The sequence below is a fragment of the Heteronotia binoei genome, chromosome 13, assembly GCF_032191835.1.
Source record: "Heteronotia binoei isolate CCM8104 ecotype False Entrance Well chromosome 13, APGP_CSIRO_Hbin_v1, whole genome shotgun sequence".
Lineage (NCBI taxonomy): Eukaryota > Metazoa > Chordata > Lepidosauria > Squamata > Gekkonidae > Heteronotia > Heteronotia binoei.
The window spans coordinates 11,991,100-12,012,707 of record NC_083235.1 but is presented as its reverse complement, the minus strand read 5'-3'; the positions used below and the strand labels follow the sequence as shown (position 1 = coordinate 12,012,707).

General features: G+C 50.2%; 1 protein-coding gene across 1 annotated transcript in view; it reads right to left on the bottom strand.

The window, feature by feature from the left end:
• FAM50A (family with sequence similarity 50 member A) overlaps positions 1 to 18,711 on the bottom strand; it is a 37,327-nt gene extending 18,616 nt beyond the window's left edge. The window contains exons 1-5 of the mRNA XM_060252491.1: positions 18,498 to 18,711; positions 15,089 to 15,213; positions 11,221 to 11,305; positions 8,728 to 8,827; positions 4,784 to 4,926 (exon numbers count right to left, since the gene is read on the bottom strand). Of these exons, the coding sequence (XP_060108474.1) occupies positions 4,784 to 4,926; positions 8,728 to 8,827; positions 11,221 to 11,305; positions 15,089 to 15,199 (439 nt within the window). The 5' untranslated portion in view covers positions 15,200 to 15,213; positions 18,498 to 18,711. The remainder of the gene's footprint in view (positions 1 to 4,783; positions 4,927 to 8,727; positions 8,828 to 11,220; positions 11,306 to 15,088; positions 15,214 to 18,497) is intronic.
• Between the last annotated feature and the right edge of the window lie 2,897 nt (positions 18,712 to 21,608).

Sequence of the window (21,608 nt, the reverse complement as noted above, 5' to 3'; positions counted from 1 at the left end):
GCACCTGCTGGTATGGCTGGTGATAGCTATAGCTATCACAGAGGTTGTCCTTGAAAGGGCAGCTTCTGGGAGAGCTCTCTCAGCCCCACCCACCTCACAGGGTGTCTGTTGTGGGGGAGGAGGGGAAAGGAGATTGTAGGCTGCTTTGGGACCCTATCCTTGAAGGGGCAGCTTCTGGGAGAGCTCTCTCAGCCTCACCCACCTCACAGGGGTCTGTTGTCGGGGGGAGAAGATTAAGGAGACTGTAAGCCGCTCTGAGGCTTTGATTCAGAGGGAAGGACAGGGTATAAATCTGCAGTCGTCTTCTTCTGCTACTCCTGTCATTTGCCTGCTGTTGTCGGTCGGTCATCTGAAATCCCTCCTCTCTCCAAGATATAAGGACAGGCGGACTCACATTCTAGCTGTATCTGAAGAAGCGAACGGTGACTCAGGAAAGTGCCTCTCCTGCCACAAATCTTGCTGGTCTTTCAGGCGCTCCTGGACTCTCACTCTTTTCAACTAACGCAAGCTGTGTAAACCTACAGTTTAGGCTTGTTGATTATCAGAGCTCACTCTAAAGTGCAAATTTTTTTTTTGGAAGTCGATTTCAATATTAGAATAGAAACCCCACCCCTTCGGGGGCAATGTTTCACAGACCCCAACCTGGATGGCCCATGCCGGCCCTATCTCGTCAGATCTCGGACGCTAAGCGTGGTCAGCCCTGGTTGGTATTGTGACAGGAGACCACCAAGGAAAGTCCAGGGTTGCTATGCAGAGGCAGGGAAGGGCAGAACCACCTCTGTTTGTCTCTTGTCCCCAGAAGGCCCAGGCTAGCCAGATCTTGTCAGATCTCAGAAGCTAAGCAGAGTTATCCCTGGTTAGTCCTTGGATGAGAGACCACCAAGTAAAGTCCAGGGTTGCTATGCAGAGGCAGGCAAAGGCAAAACCACCCCCGTTTGTCTCTTCCCTGACCTGGATGGCCCAAGCTAGCCTGATCTGGCCAGATCTCAGAAGCTAAGCACAGTTGACCCTGGTTAGTATTTGGATTGGAGACCGCCAAGGAAAGTTCAGGGTTGCTATGCAGAGGCAGGCAAAAGCAACACCACCCCTGTTTGTCTCTTCCCTGAACTGGATGGCCAAAGCTAGCCTGATCTTCCCAGATCTCACAAGCTAAGCACGGTTGACCCTGGTTAGTATTTGGATTGGAGACCGCCAAGGAAAGTCCAGGGTTGCTATGCAGAGGCAGGCAAAGGCAAAACCACCCCTGTTTGTCTCTTCCCTGAACTGGATGGCCAAAGCTAGCCTGATCTGGCCAGATCTCAGAAGCTAAGCACAGTTGACCCTGGTTAGTATTTGGATTGGAGACCGCCAAGGAAAGTTCAGGGTTGCTATGCAGAGGCAGGCAAAAGCAACACCACCCCTGTTTGTCTCTTCCCTGAACTGGATGGCCCAAGCTAGCCTGATCTGGCCAGATCTCAGAAGCTAAGCAGGGTTGGTTCTGGTTAGGACTTGCATGGGAGGCCACCAAGGAAGTCCAAGGTTGCTACGCAGAGGCAGGCAATGGCAAACCACCTTAGTTTTGTCTCTTTGCCCTAACATAAATGGCACAGACTTCTGAAATCTCATCAGATTTCAGAAGCTAAGTAGGGACAAGGCCCAGTTAACACATGGATGGGAGACCACCAAAGAAGTCCAGGGTCGCTACGCAGAGGCAGGAAACGGCAAACCACCTCCGAACATCTCTTCCTTTGACCTAGATGGCCAGGCGCACTCCAGTCTTGTCAGAACTTGGAACCTGAGCAGGATCGGTCCTCTTTAGTACTCTGATTTGAGACCACCAAGGAAGTCCAGGGTCACCATGCAGAGGGCGGGCAACGGCAAACCGCCTCTGAATGTCTCTTGCCTCGAAAAACTTACAGGGTCGCCATAAGTCAGCTGTGACTTGATGGCCAGGGCATTTTTTTTTTTGAGCAGGAATGAATAGGAATACAGTTCCAGCTGGCTTGGCAGTAGGGGTGTGGCCTGGTATGCAAATGAGCTCTTGCTGGGCTTTCTCTACCAAAAAAGCCCCTGTGTGAAGCAATGAAGAAGAAGAAGAAGATATTGGATTTATATCCCGCCCTCCACTCTGAAGAGTCTCAGAGCAGCTCACGATCTCCTTTCCCGTCCTCCCCACAACAGACACCCTGTGAGGTAGATGAAGATATTGGATGTATATCCCGCCCTCCACTCCGAAGAGTCTCAGAGCGGCTCACAATCTCCTCTACCTTCCTCCCCACAACAGACACCCTGTGAGGTAGATGAAGATATTGGATTTATATCCCGCCCTCCACTCCGAAGAGTCTCAGAGCGGCTCACAATCTCCTTTCCCTTCCACCCCCACAACAGACCCCCTGTGAGGTAGATGAAGATATTGGATGTATATCCCGCCCTCCACTCCGAAGAGTCTCAGAGCAGCTCACAATCTCCTTTCCCCTTCCTCCCCAACAACAGACCCCTGTAAGGTAGATGAAGATACTGGATTTATATCCCGCCCTCCACTCCGAAGAGTCTCAGAGCGGCTCACAATCTCCTTTCCCTTCCTCCCCACAACAGACCCCTTGTGAGGTAGATGAAGATATTGGATGTATATCCAGCCCTCCACTCCGAAGAGTCTCAGAGCGGCTCACAATCTCCTTTCCCTTCCTCCCCAACAACAGACCCTGTAAGGTAGATGAAGATACTGGATTTATATCCCGCCCTCACTCCGAAGAGTCTCAGAGCGGGCTCACAATCTCCTTTCCCTTCCTCCCCCACAACAGACACCCTGTGAGGTAGATGAAGATACTGGATTTATATCCCGCCCTCCACTCCGAAGAGTCTCAGAGCGGCTCACAATCTCCTTTCCCTTCCTCCCCAACAACAGACCCCTGTAAGGTAGATGAAGATACTGGATTTATATCCCGCCCTCCACTCCGAAGAGTCTCAGAGCGGCTCACAATCTCCTTTCCCTTCCTCCCCCACAACAGACACCCTGTGAGGTAGATGAAGATATTGGATTTATATCCCGCCCTCCACTCCGAAGAGTCTCAGAGCGGCTTACAATCTCCTTTCCCTTCCTCCCCCACAACAGACACCCTCTGAGGTAGATGAAGATATTGGATTTATATTCCCGCCCTCCACTCCGAAGAGTCTCAGAGCGGCTCACAATCTCCTTTCCCTTCCTCCCCCCACAACAGACACCTTGTAAGGTAGATGAAGATATTGGATTTATATCCCGCCCTCCACTCCGAAGAGTCTCAGAGCAGCTCACAATCTCCTTTCCCTTCCTCCCCCACAACAGACACCCTGTGAGATGGGTGGGGCTGAGAGGGCTCTCACAGCAGCTGCCCTTTCAAGGACAACCTCTGCCAGAGCTATGGCTGACCCAAGGCCATTCCAGCAGCTGCAAGCGGAGGAGTGGGGGAATCAAACCCAGTTCTCCCAGATAAGAGCCCGCACACTTAACCACTACACCGAACTGGTGACATCAGGAGGTGTGGCCTGATATGCAAATGAGTTCTTGCTGGGCTTTCTCTACCAAAAAAGCCCCGTGTGAAGCAATGGTGACTTCAGGGGGTGTGGCCCTGATATGCAAATGAGTTCCTGCTGGGCTTCTTCTACAAGAAAAGCTCTGCTTGATGGTATTTTTCACCACCAAAGCCTCGTGGCCTCTTAACCTGGACGTGATACAGGGCCTCAGGGCCTCTTCACCTGACTCCAACACTAACCTCTTTTTGGCCCAGGCTTATAACAATAGAGTGATTAACAGACATTCTCACATTTTGACCTATTACTGTTTTATTGGTTTCTCATGCTCATGCAACCCAGATCAAAGGTTTGCTCAATTTCTTAATTTTACTATTCTGTCATTGGATCTTAAATTTGTACCATTTTGCATTCTAAACCACTAAAAAAGGTAAAGGTAGTCCCCTGTGCAGAGTCATTTCAGACTCTGGGGTGACGTTGCTTTCACAGTGTTTTCACGGCAGACTTTTTATGGGGTGGTTTGCCATTGCCTTCCCCAGTCATCTACACTTTCCCCCCAGCAAGCTGGGTACTCATTTTACTGACCTCGGAAGGATGGAAGGCTGAGTCAACCTTGGGCCGGCTACCTGAACCAGCTTTCACTGGGATCAAACTCAGGTCGTGAGCAGAGGGCTCCGACTGCAGTACTGCAGCTTTCCCACTCTAAACCACTGCCTACTAGCTATAGGTAACTCTGCTCACGGTACCTGATTCCTCGTCTGATGAAGTGTGCTTGGAGCACACGAAAGCTGACATTCTGAATAAAACTTGGTTGATCTTAAAGGTGCCACTTGACTCCTACTTTGTTCTACTGCTTCAGACCAACGCGGCTGCCCGCTTGGAGCTAAGCTAAGGAGTCGGGCATCCTGGAACAACTAGCAGGCTAGATTGTTTTCGTCTGCACAACCAATCAGATTTCCAAGGCCCAACCAGAAGCCCTGCTGGGCAAAAGCAGGTGGTGGCATCCCTGAGGTTTGGCAACAGCGTGAGAGGAGAAGACGCTCCCAGCATTTGCTACTCCTAGCCTTTCGGATCTCCACAACCACTGGCTGGTTCTCATTGTGTCTCTCCACTCCCCTTTTTTGCTGCCGCACCAGTCTCTTCACAGGGAGGCCTTGCCTTCACTCTTTTTGCCAGTCAGTGCTGTTCCTGAATCCCTGGAGCTCGACAGCCGCCTCTTCTGTTTGCTCCGACCCCGACCCTTTCACAGTTGCCCCGCCCCCCCCGCCAGGGTGTACCTGCCAACGCCTGACCTCACCTTCCCGCTCAAGTTCCACTTCTTCCTCCTCTTCCTCTCCTCCTCCGTCCTCCTCCTCTTCCTCGTCCAAGGTGAAGGACAAGCTGGAGATCTTGCGCTTCTGCTCCTGTTTGCGTTCTCGCTCACGCATCCGCTCCAGCTTCCTGTGGGGAGACAAGACACTCTAGCCATCTGATGCGCTTCTCTCACGCCCATCTCCAAGGGACCCGGGACTCAATTCTCCCGTCCCTGGTTTCCTCTTCACAGCAATTCTGTGAATTAAGTGGGGCTGAGAGAGAACGGCTGATCCAAAGTCATTATTATAATTAGCCACTGTGGAGGGAGGGAGGGAGGAATGAAGGAAAGAAGGAAAGAGAGAGAGAGAAAGAGAGAAAGAGAAAGAGAGAAAGAGAGAGAGAGAAAGAGAGAGAGAGAGAGAGAAAGAGAGAAAGAAAAAGAAAAAGAAAGAGAGAGAAAGAGAGAGAGAGAGAAAGAGAGAGAGAAAGAGAGAGAGAAAGAGAGAGAAAGAGAGAGGAAGGAAGGAAGGAAGGAGAAGGAAGGAAGGAAGGAAGGAAGGAAGGAAGGAAGGAAGGAAGGAAGGAAGGAAGGAAGGAGGGAAGGAAGGGAAGGAGGGAAGGAAGGAGGGAAGGAGGGAGGGAGGGAGGGAGGGAGGGAAGGGAAGGAAGGAAGGAAGGAAGGAAGGAAGGAAGGAAGGAAGGAAGGAAGGAAGGAAGGAAGGAAGGAAGGAAGGAAGGAAGGAAGGAAGGAAGGAAGGAAGGAAGGAAGGAAATGTTGTGCCAAAGCTGGTTATTTGAACTCGGGTCTCTCATAATCTAGTCCAAGACTCTAACCACTATACTGGCTCTACAGGCCTGCATATTCTTGGGAATTAACTATCCCCAGTTCCTGAAGATCAGCAGAGAGCTTAAAAACATCAATGACATTTGGATTGTACGCTAATACCAGAACATCCCATGGGTTTAAGGGAGGGGGTCTCCAACGTGGGGCCAAGTTCCCTGGTGCCCGCCGAGTGTTTTTAGAAAGTAGGCAGGGCCGGGGGGGGGGGAGTGCTTTTGTCCCAGTGAGGCTTCTGATTGGCTGTGCAATTTTTTTTAAAAATGTTGCTTTGGCAGCAACTGCCACCACACAAGGCAGTGGGGGCTTCAAGAGCCACACTATATATGCGAAAGAGTCACATGTGGCTCCTGAGCCACAGTTTGGCCAACCCCATACTAGAACATTCCATGGGTTTAAGGCCAGAACTCTCAAGCCAGGGGACCCATGAAAGAAGAACTTAAGTTCACAGAAGGGCCGCGCTCTTCAGGAAGCCAAGCCAAACCCTTGAACGCCACCGGTAAAGCCCTGGTTTCCCACGATGCTTTAGAGCAAACGACATCCGCTTACACTGGCTCGATAATCCTCACAACAGCTGTGAAAATAGGCCGGTGTGATTGTCTCCTTAATGCAGTTTTGGGGGGGTGGGGGTCTGAAAGAACAGCTGCTTGCTCAGAGCCATCTGGAGAGTCCATGGATGAAATCACTGAAGCCCCTGCAGACGGCTCTCCTGCGTCCAACTAAGCGACAAATTTAGAGTCCTTCCTGTTCCCCGCAGTGGCCTAGCGGAGGCTGCTGGAAGCACGTGCAAGAGGGGAATGGAAATGCAGCAGGCTCCTCCAGTGCACCTTCAGCCTCCGTGGTTATCCTTTTTATTATTATTTATAGTTAGGGGTTTTTGGCCCCAACATGCGTTTACTTTGCACTCGGCCCCGTGGAAACTCGTTGGCCACGTTGACGCGCACTTGCCCAGCCTCGACATATCCCTTTAGAGTGCCTCACAATCCTCTCTGGTTCTCACCACCCTGAACGATTTAGAAGAAGAAGAAATTGGATTTATATCCTGCCCTCCACTCTGAAGAGTCTCAGAGCGGCTCACAGTCTCCTTTACCTTCCTCCCCCACAACAGACACCCTGTGAGGTAGATGAAGATATTGGATTTATATCCTGCCCTCCACTCCGAAGAGTCTCAGAGAGGCTCACAATCTCCTATATCTTCTCCCCCCACAACAGACACCCTGTGAGGTGGGTGGGGCTGAGAGAGCTCTGACAGAAGCTGTCCTTTCAAGGACAACTCCTGCGAGAGCCATGGCTGACCCAAGGCCCTTCCAGCAGCTGCAAGTGGAGGAGTGGGGAATCAGACCCGTTTCTCCCAGATAAGAGTCCGCACACTTCACCACTACACCAAACTGGCTCTCCAGATTTAGCGTCATCTGTAAACTTCGCCACCTCACTGCTTAATCCCAACTGCTTACTTCCAAAACCTGCCTCTGGATAGAGAGGCTCCACTTTGCTAATCCACAGACCCAGGGCTTTTTTTTTTTTAGAAAAAGTTCAGCAGGAACTCATTTGCCTATTAGGCCACACCTCCTGATGTCACCATTGTTTCGCACAGGGCTTTTTTGCAGGAAAAAAGCTCAATGGGAACTCATTTGCATATTAGGCCACACCCCCTGATATCACCATTGTTTCGTGCGGGGGTTTTGTGGAAAAAGCTCAGCGGGAACTCATTTGCATATTAGGCCACACCCCCTGACATCCCCCTTGTTAGGACAGAAAGGCAGGATAGAAACTTTGCAAATCGAGAATGAACTTAATCGTTCCTGGCACGTCTGCCCTACTCTTAATTTACTGCATTTATTTTTAAAAACTCGCATAAGCTACTTTGCCATGAGATCTCTCCCTTGCTTCCAAAGTAAAACACAACAAAGCAATAAGACAGCAATGCACAATACACATCATTATGAAGCAACCTTATCCAGAGTTCTCGGTCTGTCAAAGTGGGTAATTAATCATACAGCGTTGTGTGCAGAATAACCAGGAGATCCTAGGATTCGCACAGAATTCTAGAGTTGAAAGGGATCTCCAGGGTCATCTGGTTCAACCCCCGGTCTGGCAGCTGTGAGTTCTAGCTCTTAGCTTGAGCTAAGGTGGGGAGCTAGACTTGGTTTTAGAGGCTGAGAACTCTGAAAGAACTGGCTTCACGTGAAGGACTGAAGGGAATCGAAACCGGTTCTCCAGATTCGAGTCTGCCGCTCTTCACCACTACACCAGGTTGGCAGTGAGTATTGTCTACTCAAACAGTAGCCGGCTCTGCATGGTCTCAGGAGGAGGTTTTTCACCAACCCCCACTGCCTTTAATTGGAGTTTCCTGGGGATTGAACTTGGGACCATCTGCATGCCAAGCAGAGGCCCTTCCACTGAGCCAGGGTTTCAGGTCTTTCTCATCACCTCCTAGCTGGTCCTTTTAACTGGAGATGCCGGGGATTGAACCTGGACCTTCTGCATGCTAAGCAGAGGCTCTGCCTCTGAGCCAGGGTCTCAGGTCAAGGTCTTTCCCATCACCTTCTGCCTGCTCCTTTTAACTGGAGATGCTGGGGGTTGAGCCTGGGACCTTCTGCATGCCAAGCAGAGGCTCTGCCACTGAGCCAGGGTCTCAGCTCAAGGTCTTTCCCATCCCCTCCTGCCTAGTCCTTTTAACTGGAGATGCCGGGGATTGAACCTGGGACCTCCTGCATGCCAAACAGAGGCTCTGCCACTGAGCCAGGGTCTCAGGTCAAGGTCTTTCCCATCACCTTCTGCCTGCTCCTTTTAACTGGAGATGCTGGGGGTTGAGCCTGGGACCTTCTGCATGCCAAGCAGAGGCTCTGCCACTGAGCCAGGGTCTCAGCTCAAGGTCTTTCCCATCACCTCCTGCCTGGTCCTTTTAACTGGAGATGCCGGGGAGTGAACCTGGGACCTTCTGCATGCCAAGCAGAGGCTCTGCTACTGACCCAGGGTCCCACCATAAAACTGTCATGCCAGAGAACTGGCTGCCTCACCATGCTTGATATAAAAGGGGAGGGGGCATCCCCCCAGCAGAGGCAGTCGCACACCACTTATAGACCACCCGCCTGGAGCTTGGGACTTACAGTTGCAGTTCTTTCGACTGTTCCTTCTTGGCCAACTGCTTCTCCCGTTCCTTCACCAGGGCCTCTTGCTTGGCCTTCATGTCATTGAGGGTTACCAGACCTGCCGGAAGGAAATGCGCCTGGGGATCAGATCTCATTGGCTGGAGCCCTCGAGCACCGTGCTGAGAAGTAAGAGCCGCTCATTCGAGCGGAGGACGTAAGAGAAGCTGTGTTGGATCGGGCCAATGGCCCATCCTAGAGTTGAAAGGGGCCTCCAGGGTCATCTAGTCCAACCTCCTGCACAATGCAGGAAATTCACAAATCTCTCTTCCACACACACAGTAACGCCATGCCCAGAAGGTGGCAAAAAACCCCTCCAGGATCCCAGGCAAAACAGGTCTGGAGAAAAATTGCTACCTGACCCCTAAGTGGCGATCAGCATTTCCCTGGGCATGCAGGAAAGGGCCATGAGAACTAAGTCCTAGAATCCTAGAGTTGGAAGGGACCTCCAGGGTCATCTAGTCCAATCCCCTGAACAATGCAGGAAGCTCACAAGCACCTCCCCCTAAATTCACAGGATCTTCATTGCTGTCAGATGTCCATCTAGCCTCTGTTGAAAAACCTCCAAGGAAGAAGAGCCCACCACCTCCCAAGGAAGCCTGTTCCGCTGAGGAATCGCTTTAACGGTCAGGAAGTTCTTCCTAATAGAATCCTAGAGTTGGACGGAACCTCCAGGGCCATCTAGTCCAACTCCCTGCACAATGCAGGAAACTGACAAACACCTCCCCCTAAATTCACAGGATCCTCATTGCTGTCAGATGGCCATCTAACCTCTGTTGAAAAACCTCCAAGGAAGGAGAGCCCACCACCTCCCAAGGAAGCCTGTTCCGCTGAGGAATCGCTTTAACGGTCAGGAAGTTCTTCCTAATAGAATCCTAGAGTTGGACGGAACCTCCAGGGCCATCTAGTCCAACTCCCTGCACAATGCAGGAAACTGACAAACACCTCCCCCTAAATTCACAGGATCCTCATTGCTGTCAGATGGCCATCTAACCTCTGTTGAAAAACCTCCAAGGAAGGAGAGCCCACCACCTCCTAAGGAAGCCTGTTCCACTGAGGAATCGTTCCAATGGTCAGGAAGTTCTTCCTCATGTTGAGCCAGAAACTATTTTGATTTAATTTCAACCCACTGGTTCTGGTCCTGCCTTCTGGGGCCACAGAAAACAATTCCACACCATCCTCTAAATGACAGCCCTTCAAGTACGTGAAGATGGTGATCCTATCACCTCTCAGCCGCCTCCTCTCCAGGCTAAACATCCCCAGCTCTCTAAACCTTTCTTCATAGGACTTGGTCTCACCATCTTTGTTGCCCTCCTCTAAACCCGTTCCAGCTTGTCTATATCCTTCTTAAAATGTGGTGCCCAAAACTGAACACAATGTGCAACCCTTCCTGACCTCCTTCTCATGATCTGCCTAAGTTCACAGGATCTTCATTGCTGTCAGATGGCCATCCAGCCTCTAGTTTAAAACTTCCAAAGGAGAGCCCACCACCTCCCGAGGAAACCTGTTCCAGTGACAGGCTGAAGATGGCTGAGGACCCCTGTGTCACACAGTGGCCAAAACCCAGGGGCCATCAGGAGGTCAACCAGCAGGGCCAGAACTCCAGAAACCCTCCCACTGTTGCCGCCCAAGCACCAAGAATACAGAGCATCCCTGCCCCAGATATAAGAACATAAGAGAAGCCATGTTGGATCAGGCCAGTGGCCCATCCAGTCCAACCCTTTGTGTCACACAGTGGCCAAAATCCAGCGGCCATTAGGAGGTCCACCAGCAGGGCCAGAGCACCAGAAGCCCTCCCAACATTGCCCCCCTCCAAACATCAAGAATACAGAGCATCACTGCCCCAGAGTGTTCTATCTGTAAAGGTAGTCCCCTGTGCAAGCACCAGTCATTTCTGACTCTGGGGTGACGTTGCTTTCACAACGTTTTCATGGCAGACTTTTTATCGGGGTGGTTTGCCCTTGCCTTCCCCAGTCATCTACACTTTCCCCCCAGCAAGCTGGTTACTCATTTTACCAACCTCAGAAGGATGGAAGGCTGAGTTGACGTGGAGCCGGCTACCTGAACCCAGCTTCTGCCGGGATCGAACTCAGGTCATGAGCAGAGGGCTCTGACTGCAGTACTGCAGCTTTTACTACTCTGTGCCACAGGACTCTTTTTCGTTCTATCTATACCTTGCGTCTAATAGCCACTGATGGACCTCTGCTCCAGATGTTAATCCAATCCCCTCTTGAAGCTGTCTATGCTTGTAGCTGCCACCACCTCCTGCGACTGTGAATTCTATGTGTTAATTACTGTCTGAGTGACAAAGGACTTCCTTCTACCTGTCCTAAGCGTGCTGCTCATTAATTTCATTGAGTGCCCACGATTTCTTGTATTATAAGAAAGGGAAAAAAGAAAAGGGGGACTGGAGACCGGGCTCCTGGGTTCAACCCCCCAGTTCACCTCACTCACCCACAGTGCTGGATTTCAGCTCCGCTTCCACGGCGTCGTAGTGGGCCGAGAACTTCTTGTCGATGTTCGACTTCATGATGTTCTCCTGCCGTGCGAGAGAGGAGACCAAAGTTTGCCGAGGGAAGCAGAAGACACCGCGATGTTCAAATTCAAATTCCCAACCCGCACCTCGGTCAAACAGGCTCCGCGCCATTTAAAACGCTGCTTTCTGCTCTTCGCAAAAACAGCTTGGTTGCTTGGTTTAAATGGCTGGACGCCATTTAAACCGCTGCTTTCTCCTCCCTGCAAAAAGCCTCAGGGAGCAGAAGGCGGTGGTTTAAATGTCCTGCCCGCTTTCCTGCTCCCCGCAGGTTTTCACAGGGAGCAAAAAACAGTGGTTTAAATGGTCCCCCTGCTCTCCTGCTCCCCGCAGGTTTTCACGGGGAGCAGAAAGCGGTGGTTGAAATGGTCCCCCTGCTTTTCTGCTCCCTGCAGGTTTTCACGGGGAGCAGAAAGCAGGGATTTAAAATACAAACCAGGCCGCTTGGTGAACCAGCCTCCCAGTTCGTGCGGGCTCGTGGTTCAGCCACGAACCAAACTGCAAATGTGCAGTTTGCGGCCATCTCTCATCACACGTGTATGCAAACGACGGAAGACAGCTGCAAGGGCCCTCTTAACATCATGCATGAAAACACCAACAATCTGAAACGTATGTCAGAGACTTTTTGGCAGGAGGGTAGCATGTTATAGCCTGATCTCATCAGCCCTCGGAAGCAAAGCAGGGTTGGTACGTGGACGGGAGACCACTAGGGAAGGCTGTGCCGTGGAAGGTGACGGCAAACCACCTCTGCCGGCAGGGGGAACTTCTCCTGACATCGCCGGTGCGATGTCGTCACCTGCGAGTGACATCACTGCACCGGCGACATCACATGCTGGCCACGCTAGGTGTTTCCGGTAAAACTCAATGGTTTTCCCGGATGCTCTAGCATTTTGGGAGGGAAAACTATGGCACAATAGATACCATAGAGTTTTTACCTCCCAAAATGCTACAGCGTCCGGGGAAATCATAGAGTTTTCTCAACAACGGCTACAGTGGCCAGGGCGCGACGTGCGAGCCTAGAAACGCCTGGAGTGGCCGGCGCCAGAGGTCACGGGGGACTTGACAACCCTACTTGCTGAGGTGGCCAGAAATCAGCCACAACTTTACAGAACTTAGGTACGTAAGCCTTTAGGATAATGCAGATAAACGCAGATAAACCATCTCTCCTTTCGCCATTCTTTAGATGATGAACAAGTAATAGAAAACAGCTCCCCTCCCCCGACGGTTAGGCTTTCTTCCTCATTCTGCACCCCCCGCCCCCAAACTGCTCCCTTCATCCAAACAATGCCCACAAATGCCCACATCCTTACAAAAGTGCCTGACAAACAAAGTTTGAGTCCAGTGGCAGCTTTAAGAAGAAGAAGAAGATATTGGATTTATATCCCGCCCTCCACTCCGAAGAGTCTCAGAGCGGCTCACATTCTCCTTTCCCTTCCTCCCCCACAACAGACACCCTGTGAGGTAGATGGAGATATTGGATTTATATCCCGCCCTCCACTCCAAAGAGTCTCAGAGCGGCTCACAATCTCCTTTCCCTTCCTCCCCCACAACAGACACCCTGTGAGGTAGATGGAGATATTGGATTTATATCCCGCCCTCCACTCCGAAGAGTCTCAGAGCGGCTCACAATCTCCTTTCCCTTCCTCCCCCACAACAGGCACCCTGTGAGGTAGATGAAGATATTGGATTTATATCCCGCCCTCCACTCTGAAGAGTCTCAGAGCGGCTCACAATCTCCTTTCCCTTCCTCCCCCACAACAGACACCCTGTGAGGTAGATGAAGATATTGGATTTATATCCCGCCCTCCACTCCGAAGAGTCTCAGAGCGGCTCACAATCTCCTTTCCCTTCCTCCCCCACAACAGGCACCCTGTGAGGTAGATGAAGATATTGGATTTATATCCCGCCCTCCACTCCGAAGAGTCTCAGAGCGGCTCACAATCTCCTTTCCCTTCCTCCCCCACAACAGACACCCTGTGAGGTGGGTGGGGCTGGAGAGGGAGCTGCCCACAGGAGCTGCCCTTTCAAGGACAACCTCTGCCAGAGCTAGGGTGACCCAAGGCCATTCCAGCAGGTGCAAGTGGAGGAGTGGGGAATCAAACCCGGTTCTCCCAGATAAGAGTCCGCACACTTAACCACTACACCAAACCGGCTCCCTTTAAGACCAATGAAGTTTCATTCAGCGTACAAGCTTTCATGTGCAGGCACGTTTCCTCACAGAGAGAGAAATGGAAGTTGCCGGTTCATATATATAGACAAATGCCTCTAAATAGGTGAACGGCAGATTAGCATGGAGCTTAATTAAGATATTTTGAGATATGCAAAGGCCAAAGAGCAATAACAAGTTTATATGGTCACCACGACACCATCTGCTTGGATTTAATTGGAGGGGGGGGGGAGTGTAGCAATAAATATATCGCAAAAGGAGGTAGAGGCGTAAAGGTATTCCTTCTTAATTGTTCAGAACAAAAAACTGAGACTCTATTGTTAGGCGCCATTTGTCTCCTCTCAAGCATAGAGTTAACTAACTCTGGGCAGCTAACAGTCATGATAGAACAATTTAAATTACAATTATAAAAGAATAAAAACATATATAACCAATTTAAAAACTAAATATAGAAGGATAAAGACAAGCTGGAACGGGTCCAGAGGAGGGCGACGAAGATGGTGAGGGGTCTGGAGACCAAATCCTATGAGGAAAGGTTGAAGGAGCTGGGGATGTTTAGCCTGGAGAGGTGATAGGTTCACTATCTTTAAGTACTTGAAGGGCTGTCCTGTAGAGGATTGGGGTGGAATTGTTTTCTGTGGCCCCAGAAGGCAGGACCAGAACCAGTGGGTTGAAATTAAATCAAAAGAGTTTCCGGCTCAACATCAGGAAGAACTTCCTGACTGTTAGAGCGAAACACAGGCTTTCTCGGGAGGTGGTGGGCTCTCCATCCTTGGAGGTTTTTAAACAGAGGCTAGATGGCCATCTGACAGCAATGAAGATCCTGCGAATTTAGGGGGAGGTGTTTGCGAGTTTCCTGCATTGTGCAGGGGGTTGGACTAGATGACCCTATAGGTCCCTTCCAACTCTATGATTCTAAATATTGGTGCTAAAAGAAGATTGGTGCTAAAAGAACTGCAAAGGCGGTTTATCAACATCTCAGTTCTCTGTCCCTTTGTTACTCTGTTAGCAGTCTTACAGATATATTCCAGATATATATTCCAGTTTGGTGAAGTGGTTAAGTGTGTGGACTCTTATCTGGGAGAACCAGGTTTGATTCCCCACTCCTCCACTTGCAGCTGCTGGAATGGCCTTGGGTCAGCCACAGCTTCCGCAGAGCCGTCCTTGAAAGGGCAGCTTCTGGGAGAGCTCTCTCAGCGCCACCTACTTCACAGGTTGTCTGTTGTTGGGGAGGAAGGTGTAAAGGAGATTGTGAGCTGCTCTGAGACTCTGAGATTCAGAGTGGAGGGCGGGATATAAATCCACTATCTTCTTCATCTTCTTCTTTTTCAATATATTGCATTGCATTACAATCACTATTCGAATATACTATCCCAAAAAAGAGATACATTAAAATACAGATCATGTACAACCCTTCTTGGTGAGAAAACATATGAGTTGAGCATGCATAATGAGATAAGAAATCAATATCCCTGTTAAGTCCTGGAGGGTGTTCCAAGCGTTGTCATAACTTGTAATTCAGCAACTGCCCTTTCCATGTTTTACCCTCACGGTCATGATCGCCTCCTGCAAAAGTGCCCCTTTCCGGCCATCCCAGCCCCCAGCTCTTCGCCTCCCCTCACCTCTGCAATGCGCTGCCGCATCTGCTCCATCTGCTCCCGCTGCCTCTCTCGCTTCTTCATCAGCTGGAGGGCCCGGCCAGCCTCGCTGGCAGCCCCTTTGTACTGCGCCATGGCTGCAGACGGACCTGGGAGGCAAGAAACACAAACTGTACCTAGAACACTTGAAGGTGTCTCGTATCCATCTTGTAGACTCTAACGCAGGGGTGTCAAACATGTAGTCTGGGGGCTGAATTAGGCCCCCGGAGGGCTCCTATCAGGCCCTCGAGCAACTGGCTGTCGTCTGCTTCCTTCTCCCTCTCTCTCGCTTCCTTCTGCATCACAGCTTGCTTTGCCAGGCTTGCTCAATCGCACAGGAGCTACAGAGCAAAACCTCTATTGTCTTCATTGGCGGCACACGGACACAATTTTTACATGACTTTATGCCATTTATACACGATGGTCATTTTATACAATGTAGGCATAGAAATTCCTTTAAAATGTGATTCTGGAGAAGACGTTTATGGATCCCATGGACTGCCAAAAGACAAATAAGGGGGCTACAGATCAAGCCTGAACTTTCCCCAAAAGCTAAAATTACTGAACTAATGCTCTGGTACCTTGGTCAAATCATGAGAAGATAAGACTCACTGGAAAAGACAATAATGCTAGGAAATGTTGAAGGCAATAGGAAAAGAGGAAGATCCAACATGAGATGCATACATTATTATTATTATTATTATTATTATTATTATTATTAGGCCCGGCGCGTGGGAATCAGCCAAGTAGGCGGGCACCTCGGGCACCACTCAGCCTAGGGGCACCATGAGGCGCCCCCTTTCCCCGTGCCTGCCGCCTCCCCGCGCTTGCCCGCCGCAATGTTTTAAAGGTGCCCGTTCGTCTTCGTCAGGCATCTTTAAAACACAGTGCTCTTCGGAGAGCGCCATGTTTTAAAGGCGCCCGTCCGCTTTCAATCCGAAAGCTGCCGGCTGCCTTTTAGAAACTACACTCTTTGGAGGCTTCCTTGGAAACCTCCAAAGAATGTAGTGCAGGGGGAAAGCGGCAGGGCGGCAGCACTCTCATGCACCGCCCGCTGTTCCCGAGTCCCCCTCATGATGGCGTCACTTCGTGACACGCGCGCTATGCACGTACAAAAAACAACACAAAGGAAGCTGGATGGGGAAGGGGCACGGCGCAGGGGTCTGCCTCTAGCGGCAGAACCAGTCCCTTAGCGCCGGCCCTGATTGGCTGAGGCTCCTCCCTTGGGAAGGAAGGGGGGGAGGAATAGCTTGTTTTGCCAGGCTCTCTCAATTCTACAGCAGAGCTACTGAGCCAAGCCTCTCGTCCTTCTATTGGCTGAGGCTCCCCCCCCCCAGTCCCCAGGTGAAATAAGGAAAGAGCCAGGGCTTCCTTTGTCCAGTTCCCTGGATCCCAAGGGAGAAATACAAAGAAAGCACCCTTAAGACCAATGAGTGCTAAGGTTTTAAGCATGTTTTAAGTTTTTAAATATATATATATATATATATATATATATATATATATATATATATATATATATATATATATATATATATATATATATATTTGTGTTTCTCTGTGTCCTTGATAAAGTTTCTGTCTCTGCTACCTAATCTTAAATAGGTACACACAAGGCCCAGCCTGGCATGGCCCGGCCCATCAAGGGCTCATTTATGTCAGATCCGGCCCTCATAACAAATGAGTTTGACACCCCTGCTCTAAGGTTTAACAAACAGCATTTTGCAAATGACAGCGCTAGCTCCAGTGCTTGAACCAAGAGGACAAAACCAGCATGGAGAAACGGGGGGTCCCCAGAGCGGAAGGCAAAGAAGAATTGGGAGGGCAGAGGATGGGGATAGGGTTGCCAAGCCTGATCCAAGAAATATCTGGGGACTGTGGGGGTGGAGCCAGGAGACTTTGAGGGGTGGAGCCAGAAGCAAGGGCGTGACAAGCACAATTGAACTCCAAAGGGAGTTCCGGCCATCACATTTAAAGGGACCACGCTCCTTTTAAACGCCTTCCCTCCATTGGAAATAATGAAGGATAGGGGCACCTTCTTTTGGGGCTCATAGAACCGAACCCTGTAGTCCAATCTCTTTGGAACTTGGGGGGTATTTTGAGGAGAGTCACCAGATGCTATGCTGAATATTTGGTGCCTCTATCTCAAAAAACAGCCCCTCCCAAGCCCCAGATACCTTGGATCAATTCTCCATTATACCCTATGGCAGGGGTGACCAAACTGTGGCTCAGGAGCCACACACGGCTCTTTCACACATATTGTGAGGCTCCTGAAGCCCCCACTGCCCCGTCAGCCAGCTCAGAGAAGGCATTTGTCTCTTTAAGTCACTTCTTCAAGCCAAGCCAGCCGGCAGCATGGAGAATGCATTTAAAGTTAAAATTGCTTTCTTTCCACCTCTCTCTCATCCATCCATCTACCTACCTACCTACCTACCTTCGGGCTTTCAAACTTCTGATGTTCACACCTTGCAGCTCTCAAACATCTAAGGTTTATTCCAGGTGGCTCTTGCATTAAGCAAGTTTGGCCACCCCTGCCCTATGGGAATCTGTCTCCATAGAGAATAATGGAGTGTCCAGCAGACATTTCCCTTCCCCCCTCCCGCTTTCTTATGACCCTGAAGCAGGGGGAGGGCCTCCAAACCGGGAGATGTCCTGTCCCCACCTAGAGGTTTGTGTACCCAAATTAGAGAATCACGGTAAAAATGGACAGGGGAAACAAAGCATAAAGCTGCCGTGATATTCAACCTCCAAAAGATTCAACCAAGAGTCCAAAATTATACAAAAGTACCAAATATAATTGTTTTTCAGTCAGTGAAGGCAATCGCTTTCAAGCCCTCCAAGGAATCATCAGGAATCCAATTCCTTCTTCTCAAGCAAATGCATGCCAGAGACAAGAACATTGATGGTATAGTATTATGCAATCAGTAATCCATAAGGCAACAGGATTGTACTATTATTCCTGTTTCGTGTTGCTAGCTTCTTCAAGCTTCTCACAATTGATATTTATATACTGAGTACGAACGCCATGTTGGAGTGTTACTCTGCGTTTGAAATTCATGGTGTTCTTACTCAGTGTATAAATACCAATTGTGAGAAGCCAACAACGCGAAACAGGGATAATAGTACAATCCTGTTGCCTTATGGATTGCTGACTGCATAATATTATCCCATCAGTTTTCTTGTCTCTGGCATTCATTTGCTTGAGAAGAAGGAATTGGATTCCTGATGAAATGTCGTTCCTTGGAGGGACTGAAAGCACAGGGGGGGGGGGGGGGGGGATGCAGGGTCTGGCGCTGAGATGCAGAGGGGCTCCCGGGGTCCGGCCACCGGCCCTCTGCTCCCTTCTCCAGCAAAATCAGGCGTGGAAGAACTTGGGGGGCGGGAGGGGAAGCCTTACCTGGCCGGGATAACGGAGGATTTTTTGCCCCCTTTCAAGGAAGGGCAACCGAGAAGCTCCTCTCGCCGGCCGCAGACTCCCACCAGCGACTTCAGCTACGTCACTCGAACGCGACGGCGCGCCGCCCTCTCTTCCTGTTTGCCTCCTCTGGGGGCTATAGAGGTAGGGAAAAGAGTAGGGCTGCACACAATCGAAACGTCCGGTAAGGATCGACAACCAGGGTAAGAGATTTTTTTTTTTTTTTTAAAGCAAACTGGTTCCACCCCTCTTTTCTGTCTAAGGCAGGGGTGGCCAAACTGGCTCGGAGCCACATGCGGCTTTTTCACACATCTGGTGAGGCTCTCGAAGCCCTGCTCCCATTGGCTGCCTTTGAGAAGGCATCTGTCTCTTTAAATTACTTCTCCAAGCCAAGCCAGCATTTAAAGTTAAAGTTGCTTTCTTCCCACCTTTCTTTCTCTCCTCCCCATTTATTTTTTTTCCTTCCTTCCTTCCTCAAGCCCCTGATCAGGGCTTTTGTGGTAGAAAAAGCCCAGCAGGAACTCATTTGCATATTAGGCCACACCCTCTGACACCAAGCCAGCTGGATCTGCATTCCTGTGCGTTCCTGCTAAAAGAAGCCCTGGATCTGACATTCCTGAGTTATGCCAATAAAGGTACTGTGACTAGGCTTCCCATTCCCCAGGTCCCAGGGGGGGATCCCCCGGTTTTACAGGCTTCCTCCCTCCCCTAGCTAGCTGGCCAGAGGGGGAAGCCCCGCCCCCAGAGCCATCATGCACCTCCATGAACGATTCCCATAGGGAATGATGGGGAATTGATCCGCGGGCATCGGGGGGCTCTGAGATAGAGGTACCAAATTTTCAGTATAGCATCTAGTACCTCTCCCCCAAATACCTCCCAAATTTCAAAAAGATTGGACCAGGGGGTCCAATTCTATGAGCCCCAAAAGAAGGTGCCCCTATTTTTCATTATTTCCTATGGAAGGCATTTAAAATTTTGTGCAGTCCCTTTAAATGTGATGGTCAGAACTCCCTTGAAGTTCAATTATGCTTGTCACACCCTTGCTCTTGGCTCCGCCCCCAATGCCTCCTGGCTCCACCCCCAAAGTTCCCAGATATTTTTCAAATTGGACTTGGCAACCCTAACTGTGACTGACTGACATTGATGTCTTGCGGCTCTCATGCATCTGATGTTTATTCTGTGCGGCTCTTATGTGAAGCAAGTTTGGCCATCTTGCAGCTCTCAGACATCTAAGGTTTATTCTAGGTGGCTCTTGCATTAAGCAAGTTTGGCCACCCCTGCCCGATGGGAATCTGTCTCCATAGAGAATAATGGAGTGTCCAGCAGACATTTCCCTCCCCTCCTCCCGCTTTCTGATGACCCTGAAGCAGGGGGAGGGCATCACAAAATCAGCTCGCATCACAAAACCCCACAACGAAGGATAACCTCTCGAACCCTTCTTGGAGGCTCTTTTTCACGCATTCCCTGCAGAAAATACGCGCTACAGTTATTAACCGGAAGTATAAGATATAGTCGAAACGCTCGTCGCTTTTTCTCTTTGACATACCGGAAAGTACGTTTTGGCCGCTGCGGTATTTCTTTTTGGGCCTATTCCTGTGACGTCACCCACGCCGAGTGCGCGAGGAAAGGGAAGGGAAGGTTGAGAGCGCTAAGGGTGACGGGAAGTGTAGTCCTACAGAAGCTTGATCTTGCAGAAAGGCGAAATCTTCCTTTTGTCGTTATTCGGTTGGCTTTTTAGTTGTTTAACGTGTTCAGTGTTCTAATGATCACTCGTGTGTGAAGCATTTTCTTTAGCCAAGTAGGGTTGCCAACCTCCAGATGGGGCCTGGAGATCTCCCGGTATTACAGGGGACCTCCAGACTACAGAGACCAGTTCCCCTGGTAGGGTTGCCAAGTCCAATTTAAGAAATATCTGGGAACTTTGGGGGGTGGAGCCACGAGAGACTTTGGGGGTGGAGCCAGGAGACATTGGGGTGGAGCCAAGATCAAGGCTATGACAAGCATAATTGAACTCCAAAGGGAGTGCCGGCCATCACATTTAAAAGGACGGCACACCTTTTCAATGCCTTCCTTCCATAGGAAATAATGAAGGATAGGGGCACCTTCTTTTGGGGCTCATAGAATTGGACCCCCTGGTCCAATCGTTTTGAAACTTGGGGGATATTTTAGGGAGACGCACAAGATGCTGTACTGAAAATTCGGTGCCTCTACCTCAAAAAAACAGCCCCCCCCACAGCCCCAGATACCCGCGTATCAATTCTCCATTATTTTCTATGGGAATAAATCTCTATAGGGAATAACAGAGTTCCCAGCAGACATTTCCCTCCCCTCCCCCCGCTTTCTGACGACCCTGAAGCAGGGGGAGGGTCTCCAAACTGGGGGATCCCCTGCCCCCACCTGGGGATTGGCAACCCTATCCCCTGGAGAAAATGGCTGCTTTGGAGGGTGGAGTTTATAGCATTGTACCCACTGAGATCCCTTCCCAAACCCCACGCTCCCATGGCTGTACTCCCAAATAGGGTTGCCAATCCCCAGGTGGGGACAGGGGATCCCCCGGTTTGGAGCCCCCCCCCTGCTTCAGGGTCGTCAGAAAGCGGGGGGAGGGGAGGGAAACGTCTGCTGAGAACTCTATTATTCCCTATGAAGATTTTTCCCCATAGAAAATAATGGAGAATTGATCTGGAGAGGAGTGACAAGTGGAGTGCCTCAAGGATGTCCTTGGACCTGTTTTGTTCAACATCTTTATTAATGATTTGGATGAGGGAATAGAGGGAATGCTTATTAAATTTGCAGATGATACTAAATTGGGAGGGGTTGCAAACACAAAAGACGACAGAAATAGGATACAGCAGGGGCGGCCCACGGTAGCTCTCCAGAAGTTTTTTGCCTACAACTCCCATCAGCCCCAGCCAACATGGCTAATGGTTTGGGGCTGATGGGAGTTGTAGGCAAACACTTCTGGAGAGCTACTGTTGACTACCCCTGGGATACAGGATGAGCTTGACAGGCTGGAAAACTGGGCTAAAATCAATAAAATTAATTTTAACAGGGATAAACGTAAAGTTCTGCATTTAGGTAGGAACAATCCAATGC